We start from the raw sequence: 22,297 nt of genomic DNA, 5'->3' as shown, positions 1-22,297 counted from the left end.
GGGGAGTTTGCGGCCCCTCCTAAACCCGCGGGGGGAATTTTTCTCAATTAACATTTTCCTTAACAGGTGGGGAATAGAAAAGGGCCCCTAGGGGGGGAATTGGGCAGGGGGAAAACCCCACTTTTTTAAAAAAAATTTGACTTAAAGAAAAGGGGAATTAAATTTGCCGTTTTTAAAAACCCAAAAGTGGTATCCTTATACCCCCTGTAAATATATGTTTTTTCCTGTTTTTTTTAAGGAAAACTTTTTATTTTTTTACCTTTTTTATTCCTTCACAAAGAAAAATGGTGTCCTTAAAGGTTGGATTTTCCAAATTTTTTTTATTTAAAGGTTTAAAAGAAAATTTTAAAAAAAGTTTGTTTTTTTTCCCCTTTTTTTAAAAAACTTTAGCATGGGTTTTTAAAAATTATTCCCCAGCGGGTTTTTCCCCCCCCAATTAAACAAAAAAACTTTGGGGGGGGGATTTGATTATAAAAAGGGAAAACCTTTGGCATTTTAAACTTTTAAAATTTTGGTTCTGTGGGAAACGGGCCCAATAGTCTATTTGAAAAATTTTTTCTTTTTATATTACATTTATATCTGCTTTTATGTAAAAAACCTTGAAAATTTTTTTTTTTAAAACCCAAAAACAGCCATTTTATTAAATAAAAAACTTTTTTTCCTTTTGGTATTTTGCCTTTAAAGGGTTTTCCAACCCATGTCACATGCCCCCAAAAAATTTGGGGTTGGTTCTATTTTAGTATGAACGCTTTTTCCCGCGTGGGGGGGTTTGCGGTCTTCTCTGACCTTTAACAGGGGGGCCGAAAAAAAAACGGACACCCAAACGAAGTGGAAAACCTTTGGGCGCAAATCACCTTTTGAAAGCCCCCAAATTTAAACCAGGGTCACCCTTCCCCGGGAAGAACAAGTGGAAAAAATAAAATTTTAAAAATGGGAGAACTGTCATTTGGATTGAAACAAACCCCAAATTTTGTTTTCACTTTTTTTCAAAATTTGGGGCACGCCATTTTCCCCCCCTTTCAGGGGGCTCCCGGAAGGGAAAGGAAAAGGGGAAGGGAAAGGAATATTGTTTTTGTGATGACGCCAAAGTGTTTGGGCCTTTACCCAGCGCAAAGAAGATCCCCTTTTTTTTAACCCCTTTGTTTTTTGTTTTTTCATATTTTTTTTTTTATCCTGTAGTACAGGCTTTGCAGGCGGGTGTACTGTGTAATGAAAATGGTCTGGCCTTCCCACTTTGGGGTTTTTCCATTTTTTAACCCATGAGCTCAAAGTTTTTGGACTGGTTGGGGTTCATGCAACAAAGAACAAGAATGACAGTTCACAGAGACCGGGACGGTTTGTAAAGATGGGGGGTTTACAGTACTGTAAAAATGGGGGGGTCCCACAGGGGGGGAAAAAAAAAAAAGTTTATAAAACCCATGTTTTTGTTCATCAAAAGCAAAAGGAAAAATTTAAAATTTTGGTTTTTGAGTTTAAAAAATGTATTTCCTCGGACTCTTTTTTGGAACAAGGTGTTTTCTATTTTTTGGGTATTTTTTAATGACCCCTTGATAGGGTGTATCTTGGGACGCTTTTTTTATGTTTAGAGAAAAGTATTTGTTTTTGAACACAGTAAAACATTTTTGGGGGAAAAAGCCCTTTTGGAGAGGGCAGGTTTTTGTAGTAGTGCTTAAGATTTTTTGGGTTTTTAATTTTTTCGGGAAAATGGAGAAAGGGTTTCCCAAAAAAATTGTTTTTTTAGCATGAAAAAAACTGAAAAAAAAAATTGGGGGAAAATTGAGGGAGCGCGGGAGTCCTAAGCACCCCAAATTTTGGGGGTGTTTTGATTTTTGTTTTAAAATGTGCAAGATTGCCATTATTTTTGGTCATTTTACCCAAAATTTCCCCTTTAATGAACCATTCAAAAAATGGATATTTTTGAAATTTAAAAACCCATTAGTACGTTTTACTCCCCTCTCTCTCTCTCTCTCTCTCTCTCTCCTCTCTCTCTCTCTCTCAGGTGACTCTACAAAGCCCAAGACCACCAGCAGCACCACCCGCAGCACTGCTTCCTCCGCGGCTGCCTCTCGCACTCGAACCACAGCAGCCAAGCCGGCCACAACCTCCTCCACCACTGGTACAGTACCAGAGAAGAAACCCGTGGTGCCCCGAGCCCCCAGGGCCACTTCCTCAACCGTAACCGCCCCCACCACCTCTAGGATCACAGCTCGCCCCAGCACAGCACCGGCCTCTGACATCCGTAACGCCCGCTCTAAGATTGGCTCCACCGACAACATCAAGCACCAGCCTGGAGGAGGGAAGGTAGGTGCTGCTGTAGCTTCATCTGCTGCATGTATTTTCTGAAACTGGCCAACATGTGACACTGGCACCCTGTTGTTCCTCACTTACTCTGGAAACTTCTTTCTGAAACTCTTCTCTTGAAATAATAAACCGTATACACACCACTTAATCCATCCTGTAAATTTGACCAGCTGTCAACATGTCCATTTAAATACAGTCCATACATTTCTGCGTCCTCTTTCTCATGGTCTTTGGCTCTGTTCATTTGCTTGGTTTGACAATTCTTACTCAGTCCTCTGCATGTTCATTTACTACCACTTCAACCATTCTCTGAGCTTAGTACTTTTATCTTCCTCCCTTTCATCATCCACCCTCATACATCACTTTTTGCACCTCCTCCTGCACCTTTTCCTCTTCCTGTGTTTTGTCATGAGGTGTTGTTGTTGACCCAGGGTTGTCTCCTCAGGTACCATCTGCCTCTCAGAGCAGGGGCGTCATATCCAAAGAAACGAGCCAGGGCAAAGTGAGTTTCCTCCCTATCCTCCCCATCCTCCCCATCCCCCCCACCATCACCACATACTCAACCTCCCACCTCTCTTTTCTGTTCAGACATATTTTGCTATTTCCTTTTCACCACCGTTCATATTTTCCATTGGTTTTTAATATATTGCACTACCAAAGGGACAAAGCTGGGGTTAAAAATGTCTAGCCAGAGACTTTTGAGTAATTTTGAGTAAAGAGCATCTTGTACTATCCCATTTTCAAACATATATACACAGTTTCAAACCACTTAGTGGCTATTTAGGATAGCCATTGCTTCCATTAATCTTGTATTCTAAAAAGGCTCCATTTGAAGCAAACTACAGCTTTAGAATCCTCTTTCCAGGGTACAGTTCAGCCATTTACAACTTTAAATTTAAAGAGATCATTCAAATTCAACAAGTGTCATTACCCGGAGACCATCCAAAAAGTTCACATAGCCAACGCCATGCTGAATTGACAATACTGCAAAAGTTGCAATACATGTAATTGTTTGGTAATGCTTTTACAAACACAACAGAATTACAACTTAAACAACAATTAAATCAGACACATTGTTTATTTGTTGGGTTATATAACTCAAGTAAGTAGATTTTTAGGTGCTCTGAAAAGAATGGAAAACAAGGCAATAACATTTGAAACATTGCAGCATTGTTTGAAGCCATAGGGTTAAACATACAATACAATATGTTATGGTTCTAAAACAGCTTTTCATTTCCTGTGTGTTATTCCAAGAAGATGAGAAAGCAAGTTTTCACGACTTTTGTCTTTTCCTTTAAAATCTATTTTGTGCCTGTAAAATGTTAAAGGACACCTGTCCAAAATGTGTCCAGTCTACCTACTATAGTTAACCTTCATGTTGTCCTCGGGTCAAACTGACCTGTTTTCCTATATCAATGTTCTTTTTAATTTCCCCAAATAACATGATTGATTCCACACAACGCTGTTTGGCAAGTACAAATCTCTACTTCATTAATTTTGGGGTGTCTTATTCAATTTAATAGCATTTGAAAAACACATTGAAGTGGTTTTGAAATAGTGTTGAGTAAAAGTTGACATATTCCAGTCTGTGATTATCCATCAACATCCATTCCTTTCATTTTAGTCTAAATAATTCCTAGTTTCTGCTTTTCTAACTCAAACAGTAGTTGTAATTTCTTAGAAATGAGGTTTAGTGACCATATATCCCCAAAATAACTGTAAACTAAAGTTAATAGGTTAGTGTTACGTAGTGTTAAAAAAGGAACACAAACATAAGAAAAGGTTGTTGTTGTTTTTTTGGTGGGAAGACAACACAGGGGTTAAGTGGTAGAGCCAAATCCAGTATTTTTCTTATTGTAAGTGCTGCATATGATTATTTCAGTAGTCACATGCTCTGATGTAGTAAACAGCTAGCAGTAGTGTCTCACTGAAACAAAAATCAGTCAACCCTCAGACTACTTCACAGTACTGTACTGTAGTCGGTGCATTTCTGCACAACAATTTGGGATGTTGCTACAACTGGGCCACTACTTTAATCCCCCTGCATCACACACAACTGGCAGTGTTCATCTGCAGGAAGAACCGTCTCACACCCTTCACTACTGCTGCGCTAGCGACTCCTGCTGGTTGGGGTACATCACTGTAATGGCACTGAGTTGTGGTCCTCAGCTGACAAATCTGTGACGATGAGTGCTTGAGTGTGTGTCTTTTTGAAGAAGACAAACATGCAATGAGTGTAACCACAATTCTGAACAACTAATTTGGATCAAGAATGTTTTCTGTGTCAGGTTTGGTCCATCTAACCTCTCATTAAAATAAGGTATTAATGTCGCTTTTGTCACTTGTCAGTGTGTGTTAATAACAGTTTCTGCAGTCCTGTGGGTGCTCTATAAAAACGGTTTTGTGTGGCATTCAGTAGCTTCTGCTTTAATTCCTCTTGAAGTCTTTTTGGATTTCTGTCACTGTCACTATTTCAGTTTACCAAGATTTACCTGTTCCGGCTGCTAAACAGCCCAGCAGCTGATATCATGATAGTTCAAATATTTTCAGATGTGTTCCACTTTGCCCAGGTGAACCTCGCTCCATCCCTCTGTCCTTTCCTTTCTAACCCTGCCTGTGACGGTGACTTCTTCTCTCCTTCTCTTTTCTTTTTTTATCCTCTTCCGTTATCTTTTCTTTTGCTCTCTTCGGTTCTCCTTTTGCATCGCCTCGTGTCATCCCCTCCCCTCCCATGCTCTCCTCTTCCCTCTTGCTGCTATGCTGTGTCCATATAGGTTCAGATAGTCTCCAAAAAGCTGGACTTCAGCCACGTCGCCTCACGCTTGGGCTCCAAGGACAATATGAAGCATGTTCCTGGTGGAGGGAATGTAAGTACTGCCTGGCCTACAACCAGAGCTCATGTGCCAGTTAGTCCTCCAAATTTGGCCTGATGTATTTGCTAGAAGGAACAAGAGAGTAAAGAAGCAATATTATAATTCCATCTCTTTTTTGCTCCTAAACATGGAAAATAATCAAATTTAAAAGAGAGCCTTCAATCCTCCTAAAGGTGTCAGCATTAAAAAAGTAAGGGTAGCTCCTCAAGTTAAGCCACAGTACCTCTGGTACCTATCACTTAATGCTGTTCTCAGTTAGACCCTTGGAAGTCGAGGGAATTATTGGACAGCATGCTAGCAAGCCTAATGTAGAAGCCCTTCCCCAGAACCTGCTTTACAGTCCTTGGCTTCCTTTAACTTTTCCTGTGTTGTCCTGCCCTGTTACTAACTTACTAAACATATAACAGGTGAAGCAAACAACCACCACTATGATTGGCTTTGTCTCTGTTAAGACTGTCTGGTTCTATGAGACGTATGATCACAGAGGGGTACATTAGGGATTTCTGGTTTTCTGATGCTGTCCTGTCCTGTCCTTTCCTGATTATTGTTTTTTGGTGCCTGGTATTTTACACTGTGTGCACCGGTGTGATCATGCCATTCTTACAGCACATGTCTAAAATGATTTTACTACCTGAGATATTGAATTTTTTTTTTTGTTTAATGAGTGTTTGCTGGAATCAAACAAGTCATGCAATATGTCTGAATTTTCATTTCATCTGCATCACATTGAAACAGAAGCAATATGTCTGAATTTTCATTTCATCTGCATCACATTGTAACGGAAGCAATATGTCTGAATTCTTAATCCATAAGCATCACATTGTAACGGAAGCAATATGTCTGAATTCTCAATCCATCAGCATCACATTGTAAAGGAGGCAGCATGATCTTGAATCTAAATTTGTCTTGGGGTTTTTTTCATCATAATTGCCACAATATAGAGGACTGTTCCTGTTCCACCACTTGATGTATCCTGGTGGGAATAATTCACAGTGTAAATGTCACGTTTAGTGCAGCTGAAGAAGAAATAACCCTTAAAAACAATCAGACCATCAAAGGACCCGTGTCCCTGAACAATGGACACTTGTGATAAATGGCTTGTGTGACATTTGACAGGTGCAGATACTCAACAAGAAGGTGGATGTGAGTAAGGTGACATCAAAGTGCGGCTCCAAGGACAACATCAAGCACAAGCCTGGTGAGCTGGGAAATGGAGTTTTGACCCTACCTATTTGATCCATCATTTTATCAAATGCATGGTCCTTAAAAGCCTTTGGATGGATCTCTATGTATATTAGGTTGTCAGTTAATAAGGTACACCTAGATCTAACACTGCAGTCTAGTAAAACAGTCCTTCGTTAAGGTTGTACTGTTAGAGAGAAGTTTTGATTCAACTTATCCACCCTGTAATTTAAATAGCATTATCACCAGTGTCACTATTATGGACGCTTGTGTCCATGCATGCAAATGTATGATTATATAATAGAATAAATCTTTATTGTTGTGTCGTTTTTAGACCACAAAACAAAGTTTAGCAGCTCCTCAGAATTGACAATATACAAAACAAAGTATAAAATAGCATTGTCAGACTGATTATCCCTTTGTGCTGCAGGCGGTGGTGTCGTGAAGATCGAGTCCCACAAAGTGAGCTTTAGGGAAAAGGCTCAGTCTAAAGTGGGTTCCATGGACAACCTGAGCCATTCACCTGGTGGAGGAAGCATCAAGGTGAGATTACCACGCATGAAGACATCTTTCAATCTGCGTATACTATAAACTTGTTTCTACATTCAATTCAATTACATTTTCAATTAAATTTTATTTATAGTATCAATTCATAACAAGAGTTATCTCAAGACATTTTACAGATAGAGTAGGTCTAACCACACTCCAGAATTTACAAGGACCCAACAGTTCTAGTAGTTTCCTCCAGAGCAAGCAACAGTGCGACAGTGGCGAGGAAAAACTTCCTTTTAGGCAGAAACCTCGGTCAGACCCAGGCTCTTGGTAGGCGGTGTCTGACGGGCCGGTTGGGTCAGAATGAAGAGTGGTTCCTGTTTAGTGGAAATGGCTACAGATCAGATCAGGGCACTTTGTGCAAATAAGATCGGAAAAGTCATTTTATGAGCCAGCCAATCACAATGAAGATGAATCAGGTTTCACTGTACATAAGCAAATAAATATTCAGATGCACTTCATTACAGATGTCACGTTACAGGTGTTGGAGCGTTGTGTCCAATGCTAATTGCAGTGTACTGATAGTGGCATCTACTTGAGTTAGTTATTATGGCAACAGTGTGCAGTGCACGGCTCCCCTTCATTATTATATACAGGCAATGCAGTTGAGCCAAAGCAGTCCATTAACAAATTATTTATTCTCTCCAATGAATATAGAACATGTACGACTGCACAAATACTCTGAGTAGTTCCTGATTGGTGGTCTACGTTGTGTGTTGGTGTCTGATTGGTTAATGATTGATAACATGTGTCACTTCTCCAATGGTTGCTTATCCAAAGTATGTTGCTTTACCTTCTACTGTGTTTTGAAGTCTATGACCTATTGCCCAGCAGAGATGGGACGTAACGAAGTACAAATACTTTGTTACTGTACTCACTTTTTACTTCTACTCCTTACATTTTTAAACGAATATCAGTACTTTCTGCTCCTTACGTTTTACATAATTGGCTCGTTATTTTAGTTTTAAATAATTTCAGTGGGGTCACTGTTATCATTTTTCACGTCAACAAATTCAATCAAATTCAATTCAAAATTGGTTGGGAATAAACGTTGTTCAGTAATTCATATTTTATCTCCAGAAGCCATATTTGAGCACATACACATACGTGTATATTCCTTTTAATGTTTAAATGTGGTACAAAAGTGATTTTGGATCTGTTCTTGCTCAGAAGGGGAGGGCAGACAGGACGCCTAGATGGCAGTAGTAGCAAATTGAAAAAAAAACAATTAAAAAAGGATTTTTTTGGGCGGCTGTGGCTCAGTGGTAGAGCGGTTGCCTGCCAATCGGAAGGTTGGTGGTTAGATCCCTGCCCCTGCAGTCATTGTCGAAGTGTCCTTGGGCAAGACACTGAAAGAGACACTGAACCTCGGAGTGTGAATGTGTGTGAGTGTTTATCTGATGAGCAGGTGGCACCTTGTACGGCAGCCCCGGCCACAGTGTATGAATGTGTGTGAATGGTGAATGTTTCCTGTAGATGTAAAAGCGCTTTGAGCAGTTGTTAAGACTGGAAAAGCGCTATATAAATACAGTACATTTACATTTAAATCACATTATGGGTTAGGTTATTGTGTGGGACGGGCTTGCCAACTTATAGGAAGAACAGACATGTTGGGCAAATTGATCCGAAATGTTGTCAACAAATGATGTCACCTCCCCCCTCAGCCTATGGCAGCTTATCTGTGTGTCATGATCACTGCATGAACCCATCCCTGACTCACATTCTCATCTGCACCCTCCAAACTAGAGGAGGTGCATAATCATAAGGACAGCTAAAAATAGCATTTGCATAATAATTACCTGTCTGGGAGAGCATTTTGCTTGCTCAAGTGTCAACTCTAAGTCTATTTGAAAACTGATGAAGTGTAGTTATTACTTATTATTACTTAGTATTTGTGTTTGTTGGAAAGCCAGTTTACCATGCATGCAGTATATCATGTTTTATTCTAGACTTGTGTAGGCTTTAAGAAACGATGCTTGCACCCTGTCTCACATGTCACTATCAAGAGTCTTCAACTAATGGTGTCTTGTGTAGCAGTGGTGCTTTGTTTAGCTTTTTTAGAAGATAAGGCTCCCAATATATTTTGTTTTACTTATTGTCAACAAGTTATATGAAAAGACCAAACAAACTGGGTGACATGTTGCTTCATTACATGAACACACACACACTGTATTTTATTTGGACTCAATCCCACATTTCTTGCTGCCCCGAATACTTACTGGAGCACCAAAAATGTTTTAAGCTAAAACAGAGAAAAAGAAAATAGACCCTGACAAATCCACTTTTTCCTCCTGTTTGAGTGAACTTTGCTAAAATCTACAGTGCCCAGCTCCTTCACAAAATTCCTGAGCCTTTTTTGAAAATGGAAGTATTGCTGAGCCATTTTTCAAGAGACAACACACTCTGTCTGTGACATCGGGAGGAACCGATGCCACAGACAGGGAGATGGGCAAGTCAGGGAGGGGAAGGGAAGTTTGGGTCTTTGCGTGGGATTTGTTGAAATAAAGAAAACAGTTCCAGGCTCCACAGCTATAACTCAGACTTCTTTCCTTCTGCAGGAGTGCATTAAGTATAAAGCCACGGAAGTCTCTTTGATTGTGTATGTGTCAGGTTGTTCTTTGGGTTTTTTTGTCTGATATATTTTGACATTTCTAAGAAAAATATAATTTCTACACATTTTCCATTTTGCATCTGCTTTTTTGAGATGATGTCCTTGACTTTACAATTTGCTTTCCATCATTGCATTCATTTGTACGTTATAAACTTGAGTTATTTTCTTTCTTTCTTTTTCTAATTCCATCTCCCTCCACCTAAGTCTGGCTCTGAATCTGTTAATGTTTTAAGCAGGACTGCCTCGCCAGAGTTTTGCATATTAATTCAATTCAATTTTATTTCATTTATAGTGTCAAATTCCATTACGACAAGACACTTTACAGATAAAGTGGACAGTAAGTCCAGACCCAACTCTATAATTTACAGAAACCTGACAGTTCCCCAAAGAGCAAGCATTTGGTGCCACAGCGGAGAGGAAAGAGGCAGAAACCTCGGACAGAACTGGTTCTTGGTTTTACAGTGACAGTCTACCTGAATTATTTGTAGATAAATACATACGCAGCTGTATTCTGTCGTCCACATGTTACAACTAATGAAGGTTCATGAGATTTGGAGCCAGGTTGTCCCATCCCCATCCCCACCAATTGACACGCCCTGCTATGTGTTTCTAGGCTGAGGGGGCCCAGGAGACAACAGAGGGGAATGAGACTCCCCTGAGTGGCACCACGGTCCCAGCCCCGGGCTTCGAGCCGGGGCAGGCAGGGGGCCCTGCTGCCCAGGAGAATGGGCTGAAGGAGGGGGTTCCCTGTGATAGTGAGGGCCTCCGGGAGCCCCAGGCTCTGGACGCACGCATCCCAGAGACAAGTAAGTTTGTGTGTGTGCCGGACTCATCTGCTGTCGGGTCAGGGTTTGAACACGGAAGGAGGAGATGCACCGGGAAAAGCCAACGATGCCCAGCGATATCCTGTTGCCAGTGTGTGGAACTGACTTCTTTGTGACTGCACTGAATGTAAACCTGTATTTTGAGCAGTGCTTGTGATGTCTGAAGTCCAGAGCCCCTGATCACACCATCATCTTTTGACTTCTTATCTTACAGGCATCTAATTCTACTATCCCTCTGCCCTCCTCATCTCAACCCCCCCACACAAAACATCACCTCCTCCCCCTCCCCACCTTCTCCTATCTATATTTTTTCTTTCTCCCTTACTCCCTCCCCCTTTTCTCTGCCCCTTTCTTTCCAACCTTTCTGCTGCAGATTGAGTGTTTCAAGCTCAACTTCCGCGAGAATGCTCGCTCTCGCACGGACCACGGCGCCGACATCATCACCTGGCCAGCCCCCCAGGACGACGACAGACCCCACCCACACGGCTCCTCCCATTCTCTACATCAAAACCACCACCACAATCCGGCTCCTCGCAGTGTCTCCCTCATTGAATCGTTGGCTTCTGCAGGCTGTGTCAGCTCCCCCTCTGCCCCCTCCTTGCAGCATATTTAGGGGTGCCCAGGGGGACAACAACAGCTCCTTTAAAGGGGTCTTTATCTATATTGCCCCATCAAGCCCTGAAAACCCCTTTTTAACTTAAATCTGTCATTGCAATTTTTTTGAATCATCCAACAGCTCTGCCACTATAGTATTACGCCTCCTCTCTCACATCTGAGCGTCATGCGCCATAGCGTATTTGGCTGAAGATTGGACACTAAGATTGGTGGGAATCAATGTGAAGGGAAATAAGGAGAAGGTTTTCTTACATATTTGATTGTGTCTTCCCAAGCTGGCTGACCTGGAATCAGTGGGTTTCACTTGGATCCTCTGTACCCTCAGCCTGGCGGTGTACTCTGACCCTGCATCATCTCACCTCCACACACCAAATAAGTAGCAATCGCTTCATTTGTCAACTGAGCAGCGTAGAAACCATCTTGGACTCACCTATGACTTCTGACGCACACACACACACACACACACACAGCTTCTATTTTCCTTGTGACTTTAGGGGCTGTTTGTTCCCATTAACCACTTACTCTCCGCTTCAATAACATCAAAAGTACTTCATTATCCATATTATCTGCTTTATCACTTACTCTCTCTTCACTAGCATCACTTACCATAAACATGCTGACAAACAAAAAAAAGCTAGACAACAAGTAGGCTGTTTGAACCATTTTAGGCTGTTTACCTCTTTATTCTCTGTGTTTGTGATGATGTGTTTGAGTGACAAAACTGTGAAAAAATGAGCTTTGGTGTTCTGTTCGGATGTTATTTCTGTCTTTCTTGAGTTTATTTTTATTTTTTTTCCTCCTAGTTTCTCGATTTTTGAACAAGGTTTTATTTATTTATTGCTTCTCTCATGTTTCTTCCTGTGTAAGCAATACAGTGAACAGTCTTTTTTTTCCGAGCACTCAGAAAATCTTGAAAACACGCACAGGTTTTTGTAAACTGAGACACACAGAAAATATTCAGACGGAGGAAGAAAGTGAGAAAGGAGGTGTCGCTAGAAAGGTGGAGGAAAATAAAGAAATTGTAGGTGTGCTTGGCATTTATGGGAGAAAGAAAAAGTGAAAGTGTTTGAAAAGCAATTGGGGAAGTTTGCTTAGGGAGAAAAGCTTTAACCGAGCATGCAGTCCAGATGGAGATGAGGAAGATCTCTGAAGTCAAAGAAGCTGTGTGTCTCGTACGTGCCTCCTGTCCTTACCTGAAAACTACAGTAAACGAGGATGGCGCGGGCTAATGCCTGAAACTGCTCAGACAAAGAGAATAGGATAGTTGACAAAATGGACATAAAACGTTAGGGGCAACCTGGTATTGTTGTTTTAACTAAATTCTGTAAAAAAAAATCTAGCTGTCCTGGTAGTTGTGTTGTCATGGTTGTTGTTCCATTTCAGGTGTTTCTATAAGCGGTTATGGTAGCATGTTGGTCGGCAGTACCTGAATCCAAAACCATCTCTAAAACATGTTTGCCACTTTTCTTGTCGGCAGTGGGAAATGATGTGGCTTTATACTCTTCTCTGTAGCAACCGTTGCCTCCGATTGCCTTTGTAATGCATGGCCAGATGATATAGTATCATGCCCACAGCTGAATGCCTTTGTGCATTATGACTCAGTCTTCTAATATCTGTGTGTGACTATCAGTCCTAGACAGTTGATGTGTTGTTACTCAAACTATGACTTTTAACACCAATGGACAGAGAGCCGGTTTGTGATGGTTGTTGTTTCACCTCTTAGTTTCATCTTTTATTCTTCCGCTTCAAACTAGTTGCAGATTTGTATACAGCGATTCCATCGCTCTAACGTACAGAGATGGAAGACAGAAGTTTATTTTGGGAAAACATATTTTTGTGGACATCTTAAACCTGCATCATTTTTTGGGCCCTTTGGAGGCAGCCAAAATAGACTTATAACTTTATGAAGTGGTTATGACAAGCGTGTTAGCAAACACACCTATTGCTTTTTTACTTGTCCAGCAGACACAGAGCAACATTAGCATTTATTTGGAGTCGTGTCTTTGTCCTCATTATGAATGTTAGTCCAGTATTCCATCTCTTTTGGTTTGGTCTCTACCAGCTCCTGAGGGAAATATAAAAAGCTCCACTATGTTCACCATCTAGCTGCTAACTTTGTCTGTCTGCCTCTAAGGCCCTTGTTGCTAGGCAGGAAGCCTGCTTTGGGTTTGTCAGAACCTTTTTGCTGCCCGATGTGGCTCGATCATCGGTTAATAACGAGGTGATCATTCACACAGAAATATTGATTCTTGCAGCTTTCGCTTTTAGGAATATAAACTTTTTTTTTTAATAAAAACCTTCTTTCCTTTAACAGGAAAAAGCCAAACCTCTCAAATGTTAAATATTTTCTAAAGGTGAGCAGCCGTATAAGACTCTTCCGAAGTAAAACACAGTTCTAAAATCAAAATTTTGATTTAAAACATTGAATTAAATAATGGGGAAAGAAGGTTATGAATCTGAACTAACATTTGATGCCAACATTTGGTTTAACTTCTCTATTACTTAGTGCTGTGAACACATTTCGGTTGATACCAATAATTCATCAAACTTTAATAACCAGCGCTAGTTATAGATATCTTGTAAAATAGGATCAAATGAGTTCCAGTTTTGGTTGGGTTTGCTAACTTCATCTTTTTTTTACAATTCTTTCAAATAATGAAAAGCAAGTGAGATAATGGAAAACGTCTTTGCAGACCTTTTTTTTTTTTCTTTTAGAAAACTCCGTTTTGAGACCAAAGCTCCATTAACTCCCCCCTAGAGACAAGATGAAATACTCCGATTCTATCCTATTCAAATTGTCACTTTAGCAGAGATTCATCATAACTAAAATGCACCTTCATGCTTTAATATAGAGGGCTCAGTGTGATGGAGTGTTGGTATTTGATTTGATTTATTGTGTTAATAAACACCCTTCTATGAACAAGTCATCCCAAATAGCTTAATTATGAATGAGATTTTACGTGACGACGTGAAGAGAGTAATAAACTGAATTACAGCGTCCTTATTTTCCAGTTACTGTTTAATCATTGAGCAGTTCAGTTCTGATTCATTCATGATGTAGTTTTTTATTGGAATCCCTTTCAATTTTATATAAGCAAACAAAGCCTTTTACGAAAGATCCGGTTTTATAAAAAGCGCAATAACATTGAATTAATGTCTTAGGAAAGTGGGAATGTCTTTCTGCCGGTTGAGAATTGAGTGTTGCTAAAAGAGCAGATGTCATCAAATGGTTAAATATGCTTTGCTTGTGCCACAGCTGTCATAATCACAAAGCGAAACATATTTTCTCGTGCCTGTGCACAACCACGTTTTAGCGTTGCTCTTGCCCCATAGTTTTTCCTGACCACTACAATTGAGATTGCACACGGATGTATATAAATGTTTTATTGTTGATGCACTCCTTATGACCCTAAAAAAAGAATAAAACCCAGTGTGACAACAGCATCAGGGAGGTTGGTGGGCGGGGGTTTCAAAGTTTATTCAGAACAGCTTTTATGTCCATTGTCCTTTTTTTTTTTTCTTCTCCTTTTATTGGTTACGAGGGAAGGGAGTGTTTTATTATGACTGTTATTCTGATTATTAGTATGATGAATTGAAAAAGTCTGCCTTTTTTGTTAGAAAGGGTCCACTGAAGTGAAAGAATGTCTTTTGAGATATACTGTACTAAAGACGCAACACTTGTATATGTATTTATCGTCATTGTTCCTGTAGCCTTGTGGCGGTCGTGCTCTCATAGTTCAAGGGATTACACCTTGGATTTGTGACAACCAGTTTCACAAACTGTGTCCTGGAGTATCTATCAAGGATGTGCAAGACAAGATCTGAACCCCCAAAACAACGCTTAGAACGTCTTTATCATCTTATTAAATATGATTTTATTTAAAGCGCTGTAATGACAGCCGAACTGGCAACATAGACCTGAATTAATACATTTTTTTTTATTTAATTTTGTAGAGCACAATTATTTCAATACACTATTGAATCATGCCTGCAATCCCAGTCTTAAGCGATAAGAATAATGTTCGGACTAACTGGTAAAGTTCTCATTCAGGACACAGGGACAGATTCATACGATAAAAGAACCAAGCGGACTAAAGTTAACGTACCTGAAATACATGATATTGTGTATCGCAGTGGGCAAAAGAGGATGTGTCGTTCAAGCAGGCGCTAAGTGTAAAGGTCGGTGTGTAGGCCTGTAATTTGTAATCTAAATCTAAATGTATCACTATCTCAAAACATATTGGCTGCTGCATATAGCACTGAAATAGCAACAACATGCCCTGGAGCGTCACACACACACCGAGACCCTAACACGTCCTTGTCTAAGGTTAACTAACTGTAGTCGTCAGGTTTGGTTTGTGTCCAACATGCTCCTCAGTAATCTGTCCAAGGAGTGTTGTAGCTAGAGCTTCATCTACCGCCACGCCAGCTAATAAACCCCTACTGTACCTGCAGAGCATGCTGAAAACAACAATGGGATGTGTTAGGTAGACTTACTATGTCATTCGCAGAACCTCCTCATTGTTTTTTGTGTTGTTTTTTTCATTAATTTGAATTTTATTTTTGGGTTTGAAAAAAAAAGTGTTTATTGTGATTACTTGTTAATTAGTGATGTGATTATTGAACATGAAATAAAACAGACTAAAACTCTCATTTGCGTTTGGGTTTCTTTTGTTTCAGACAAGTACAGAAATGTTAAAGAAATGTTTTCAGTGGGCTGAGCTAACTCCACATGTGGAAAGAAATTGGTCTAGATATTATGCAATATGTGTGGAAATGTGAAATCTTTAAAGATAAAACAACTTCCACAAATACAAAAAAACCTTCAATTCTTTAAATGTAAATGGCCTGCTCTTATAAAGCACTTTTCTAGTCTCAGTGACTACAAAAAGCGCTTTGCCATAGTACAGGAACCATTCACCAGCATTCACACACGGTGACTGAGGCCATGTCGAAGGACACTACGTCATGGGACTGCTGGGCCAGGGATCGAACCACCAACCTACCGATTGGCAGGCGAATAGTATTTAATTTTCCTTATGCCTAACTATATGTAAAACACACTGATGATGAAGCGTGATGACACAAGCGGGGGAAACATTAATCTGTTAAGGGGGAAGAAAGGAAGAAGAAAGTAGAGAAAAAAAGGAGAAAATTGACTGTTCTTTTGTAATTTGTTAATAGTTGACAAGGCGGATATTCAGTGGTGGCCTTCTCTGCTGGCCCTGTCAAAATCAAAAATATATATATTTTTTTCATAATTAAATGAATGTGTGTCAAAAAATCAATTACTTTTTCAGTGGACCAGCACTAGTAGCATTGCTAGCTAGCCCTTCGTTGAAGCTGCCATTTCCCATTTGAGTATAACTTTTGAGTGACGTTTGTCATCAGCCAATCAAATTTTGATGTGTAGTGACAGAACGCCCTAGGGGCCCAGCGTTGTGTCGGCGCTAGCCCCCGCTGTTGTCATCAAAGCGGGAACCCTTTAGCGGGTTGTGAGTGAACCAGGAGTGAACTAGCTATGGCCGCTGCCTTTAGACCTCCTAACGATCCTGTTTCTGATCTCCTTCATGTGCTTTTTTCAAGGCAATTGTTTGGAGAGGAAAGAAATTATTTTAAGAGGAAGACCTACACCTAAGCTGGATGGGCTGACCAAGGCTGGCAAAGGTCACTGAGGGTAACTATGACTGGCTAACAGCTAGCATCGAGCGGAACAAGGCATTTTGCTGGCCGTGTTTGCTTTTTAACACCAGTCAGGGAAAAGGGAACACCACAGGTTTTAACCGCCTTAATAGCTTCACCAAGGCAGCTAGCGAACATCAGGCATCTGAGCGACAACTCACAATGGTGGTACTGGATGCAACTGGATGAGCAGCGGAGACAAAGCGGAGAAAAAAAACGGGACATACTGAAGCGCCTCATTGATTGTGTCATCTTTCTGGGACAACAAGAATTGTCTTTCAGGGGACATGACGAGGGGAAAGAGTCCCTGAATCGAGGTAATTATTTGGATATGTTATCTCTGCTATCAGAATATGATGCTGTCTTGCAACACCACCTTGCCACGGCCACCGTTTTTACGGGAACATCTGGGAAAATTCAAAATGATCTCATAAGTGCTGTTGCTGAGGTGCTAAATGATGCCATCAAAAAGAGATCAACAGCACCAAGTTTGTCCCAGTTATGGTGGAAGACATCACAGATTTCAGCAACACTGCACAGCGGTTATTTGTACTTTGGTATGTTACTGACACCGGAGTGAAAGAAAGATTTTTAAAGTTTGAGGATGTCACAGAAAGAAAACAAGCTCAAGATCTAGCACCATAACACTTCAAGTGTTGGGCAGCTACGATGCAAAACAAAGTTAGAGTCACAGTGTAATGACGGAGATGTAATGTAATGGCAATGGGACTTAATGGCGTACAGGCGTACAGGCGTGCGTAAAAGAAGAAATCCCTCAGGTTCTGTTTGTGCACTGTATGCACACACATTAAACCTTGTGATGTCTCAGGGAGTATCAAAAATAAAGGACTGCAAATTTTTTTGTTTGCGAATCTGGGAGGATTGTCCTTACTTTTTACACATTCTCCCAAGCGAGCAAAGCTGCTGGACGAGCTTTGCGAGAGACGACTGCTGCGGGTCTCTCAGGTGAGATGGAACTTCAACTCCAGGTTGGTGGGCATGGTCCACGAAAAAGAGCTGAGCTGGTTGAGCTTTTCCAGCACACCCACGATCATGCGGAGGATTTTGACCGTGAAACAGTACATTGTAAAACAGGACACTTGTCACAGTTGAAAAGCTTTGAGGATTTTTGCCAGAGTCTTGAAGGTGAGCGTGGAAAATTTGGTGCCATCTATGAGAGGACCGGGGAGGACAGCTAGAGGCCGAACAGACCCGCGGGCGCACTACAGACAGCTACACACAGCGCTAATCGACAGCATCATCACGCAAATAAGGAATCAATTTGAGGATCACAAGCGACTACTGTTTGTTGCATTTCTGGACGCACAGCTGTTTACCAGGTTGAAGCAGACATTTCCCAAAACAGAGCTGATGAGCCTGGATGAGAGCTATGGCACACAGTTTGACCTGGGCAGACTCAGAGCAGAACTCTAACTGATGTAGAGCATAACAAACTTTCAGGGAAAGACTCCAAGTGACCTACTGAAATTTATGAGGAGCATAGGGCACTCAGCATGTTACAGCTTTATGCCCTCACATGCTTGACCGTGACAATACCAATGCCCAACCACATCAGTTGAGCGATCTTTCTCAGACTCCACCGAGATTTCAGTCAGATCGCAGAGTGCTAACCATTACACCATGGAACCTTTAAAAAGCCTGCATGGGTTTGCTTGGCAATTTCTTACAAAATAGCCACATGTATTATATTGATGGCACACAAAAATCACAACGAAGATAAATAAGCAACAATTACAGGCCAACTTAAGTCATTTGGTTAGCTAACCATTCAGTAGAAGTGGAAAAAGCCAGGTCAAGAAAAGGTTTTAAAGGACGTGCCACAAACAATGAATACAGCAGTATTTACGTCTACTGTGTACAAACACATGGTACTTTACGTGTGTTGACAATAAAGATGCACTCACAATTGCATACATTCATGTCCCCTTGTTTACAAAGAATTGCATAGTTCTTTATTCCCAATATCATGTCTCAGATGTTAGTTAGAGATGTAACCACTTGTTGTCAGAAGTGGGATTTGAACCCACGCCTCCAGTGGAGACTGCGACCTGATGCAGCACCTTGGACCGCTCGGCCATCCTGACTGAACCAAGACCTGCTCCCTAGGACCCTTCTCAAAAATTGTAATATAGTGAATGAAATATGTAATGATATGGTAGGTTTCAGTCATCCATGTCATAGTTAACAAGGGAAGGTTTCTCAGTTGTCAGTCCAAATATATGGGCGTTCATGGGGACATGGAAGAAAGTCCCCATGGTGGCAATGTGCTTGACAATGACAATGCATGGCGCAGGATGTGAAGGCATCTTATTGACTTTGTACCCCAATGTGCAATGCAGGCTAAATCCTATGGTGGGAACAAGATCCACCAATCCTTTGGTCCACAATGTCAACCTGGGTCCAGAAATATCACCGCCAAATGGGAAATAGACTGACAACTGGGTAAACATTGTGCAATTATCTTCAATATGTCCAACTGAGTCCAAAAATGTACCTACCAGATGGGAAATACACTGATGACTGTCTTCATGCTCTAAACGTGGCAAATATTGCTGTACAATGCCCACATTGAGTCCAGATGTGTACGTTTTGTTTTTTGAAAGGGTTGGACACATTGCCCACTCCCTCACCCCTATCTGACAATTGAAAGCTGTGGGGAAAGGGGGTTTCCAAAGCAAATAGACCAATCATCAAGCAATTCTGATGCATATAATGGCCCATTCAGGATGAGCACTGTATACTCTGACTGCAGCAGCACAAGCTCAAATCTCAATGAAACCAATTGGATTGTGATTTAAAAGACTGAATGGCAAAGTGAGTAACCACCATTTAACTCAAAGCCTATCGCTTCTGGTCAATACTGTCAAATTTGGAGCTCCTGCAAGTTAAATTAAAGATCAGGCCAACTTAAGTCATTTGGTTAGCTAAGCATTCAGAGGAAGTGGGAAAAGGCAAGTCAAGGAAAAGCTCCTTCAAGTTACACTAAAGACCAGGTGAGTCCTCACCATGCCCACACCAACGTACTGTTTTCAGTCTAAATGGCCAAGAACATTATACTTGTGAGCCTACTTTAAATTAGTTGTGGAAAGTTGATTTTTTTCTACCAGTACTCTGGCTAAATATCCAGTTCCACTGAGACTTGAACTCAGATCGCCAGGTTCAGGGTCCAGAGTGTTAACCATTACACCATGGAACCTTTTAAGGACATGAATTGGTTTGCTTGGCAGTTTGTTTCATAAAATCCACATGTATGACATTGATGGCACACAACAATCACAATGAACATAAAAAAGCAACAATTACAGGCCAACTTAAGTCATTTGGTTAGCTAAGCATTCAGTAGAAGTGGGAAAAGGCAGGTCAAGAAAAGGTTTTAAAGGACGTGCTACAAACAATGAATATAGCAGTAGATACGTCTACTGTGTACAAACACATTGTAACTTCAAATGTGTTGACAATAAAGATGCTCACAAGAGGGTGTACTCGCAATTGCATACATTCATGTCCCCTTGTTTACAAAGAAGATAATTGCATAGTCCTTTATACCCAATATGATGTCTCAGATGTTAGTTACAGATGTAACCACTTGTTGCCAGAAGTGGGATTTGAACCCACACCTCCAGTGGAGACTGCAACCTAAACGCAGCGCCTTGGACCGCTCGGCCATCCTGACTGAACCAAGAACTGCTCCCTAGGACCCGTCTCAAAAATTGTAATATAGTGAATAAAATATGGAACGATATCGTAGGTTCTCAATCATCCAGGTCGTAGTTAACAAGGGAAGATTTCTCAGTTGTCAGTCCAAATATATGGGCGTTCATGGGGACGTGGAAGAAAGTCATCATGGAGGCATTGTGCTGACAATGACAATGCTGGCACAGGATGTGACGCATCTTATTGACTTGTACCCCAATGTGCAATGCAGGCTAATCCTATGGTGGGAACCAGATCACCAATCCTTTGGTCCACAATGTCAACTGGGTCCAGAAATATCACGCCAGATGGGAAATAGACTGAAAATTTGGGTAAACATTGTGCAATTATCTTCAATTTGTCCAACTGAGTCCAAAATGTACCTGCCGATTGGAAATACACTGATAACTGTCTCCATGGTCTAAACCGTGGCAAATATTGCTGTACAATGCCCACATTGAGTCCAGATGTGTCCGTTTGTTTCCTGATCCATGCTATTACCCAAAATGGAACAACTAGGCCAAGGGCAACTGGACTTGGCAAAAGGTACTTCAAGAAGTTTTTGTCTCATCAAGAGACTTCTTTAGTGTTTTTACACAGAAAGGGTTGGACAATGTCCACTCCCTCACCCCTATCTGACAATTGAAAGCTGTGGGGAAAGGGGGTTTCCAAACCTAATAGACCAATCATCAAGCAATTTTGATGCACTATACTGGCCCATTCAGGATGAGCACTGTATACTCTGACTGCAGCAGCACAAGCTCAAATCTCAATGAAACCTAATTTGGACTGTGATTAAGAGACTGAATGCAAAGTGAGTAACCACCATTTAACTCAAAGCCTATCGCTTCTGGTCAATACTGTCAAATTTGGAGCTCCTGCAAGTTAAATTAAAGATCAGGCCAACTTAAGTCATTTGGTTAGCTAAGCATTCAGAGGAAGTGGGAAAAGGCAAGTCAAGAAAAGGTTTTAAAGGACGTGCCACAAACATTGAATACAGCAGTTGATACATCTACTGTGCACAAACACATGTTAACAATAAAGATGCTCACAAGAGGCTTTACTCCCAGTTGCGTACATTCATGTCCCCAAGTTCTTCACTACCAATATCATGTCTCAGACATTAGTTAAAGATGTAACCACTAGTTGTCAGAAGTGGGATTCAAACCCACGCCTCCAATGGAGACTGCGATCTGAACGCAGCGCGTTAGACCGCTCGACCATCCTGACTGAACCAACACCAGCCCCTAGGACCCGTCTCAAAAATTGTAACATAGTGAATGAAATATGTAATGATATGGTAGGTTTCAGTCATCCATGTCATAGTTAACAAGGGAAGGTTTCTCAGTTGTCAGTCCAAATATATGGGCGTTCATGGGGACATGGAAGAAAGTCATGTGGCATGTGGCACCATGGTGGCAATGTGCTTGACAATGACAAGGCATGGCGCAGGATGTGAAGGCATCTTATTGACTTTGTACCCCAATGTGCAATGCAGGCTAAATCCTATGGTGGGAACAAGATCCACCAATCCTTTGGTCCACAATGTCAACCTGGGTCCAGAAATGTCACCGCCAGATGGTAAATAGACTGACAATTGGGTCAACATTGTGCAATTATCTTCAATTTGTCCAACTGAGTCCAAAAAATTTACCTGCCAGATTGGAAATACACTGATAACTGTCTCCATGGTCTAAACGTGGCAAATATTGCTGTACAATGCCCACATTGAGCCCAGATGTGTCCGTTTTGTTTCCTGATTCATGCTATTACCCCAAAAGTGCACAACTAGGCCAACAACTAACAGGCAGGGCACAGCACCCTGAGATTTGGGATGTAAACAAAAAAAAAAAAAAAATTGGCTCCCCTGAGTGTGCAACTGGATAACAAATTTGCTTCTCTGCTGCAGGACTTCCTGTTTAGGTTTAATTGCTAACGATAAC

General features: G+C 41.0%; 1 protein-coding gene and 1 non-coding gene across 2 annotated transcripts in view; one reads left to right on the top strand and one right to left on the bottom strand.

Annotated features, from left to right (window-relative positions):
- Positions 1-15,609, top strand: part of LOC116672501 (microtubule-associated protein 4) — a 148,415-nt gene extending 132,806 nt beyond the window's left edge. The window contains exons 9-15 of the mRNA XM_032504386.1: positions 1,983-2,301; positions 2,747-2,803; positions 5,076-5,168; positions 6,291-6,372; positions 6,787-6,899; positions 10,133-10,325; positions 10,558-15,609. Coding sequence (XP_032360277.1) covers positions 1,983-2,301; positions 2,747-2,803; positions 5,076-5,168; positions 6,291-6,372; positions 6,787-6,899; positions 10,133-10,325; positions 10,558-10,565 — 865 coding nt within the window. The 3' untranslated portion in view covers positions 10,566-15,609. The remainder of the gene's footprint in view (positions 1-1,982; positions 2,302-2,746; positions 2,804-5,075; positions 5,169-6,290; positions 6,373-6,786; positions 6,900-10,132; positions 10,326-10,557) is intronic.
- Positions 15,610-20,251: 4,642 nt separating this feature from the next.
- On the bottom strand, positions 20,252-20,334 carry trnal-uag (transfer RNA leucine (anticodon UAG)). Its single transcript has one exon. It is a non-coding gene; the product is annotated as a tRNA-Leu (tRNA).
- Positions 20,335-22,297: the final 1,963 nt, after the last annotated feature.

This window comes from Etheostoma spectabile, chromosome 22, assembly GCF_008692095.1.
Source record: "Etheostoma spectabile isolate EspeVRDwgs_2016 chromosome 22, UIUC_Espe_1.0, whole genome shotgun sequence".
Taxonomy (NCBI): domain Eukaryota; kingdom Metazoa; phylum Chordata; class Actinopteri; order Perciformes; family Percidae; genus Etheostoma; species Etheostoma spectabile.
This window is presented reverse-complemented; position numbering and strand designations above follow the sequence as displayed.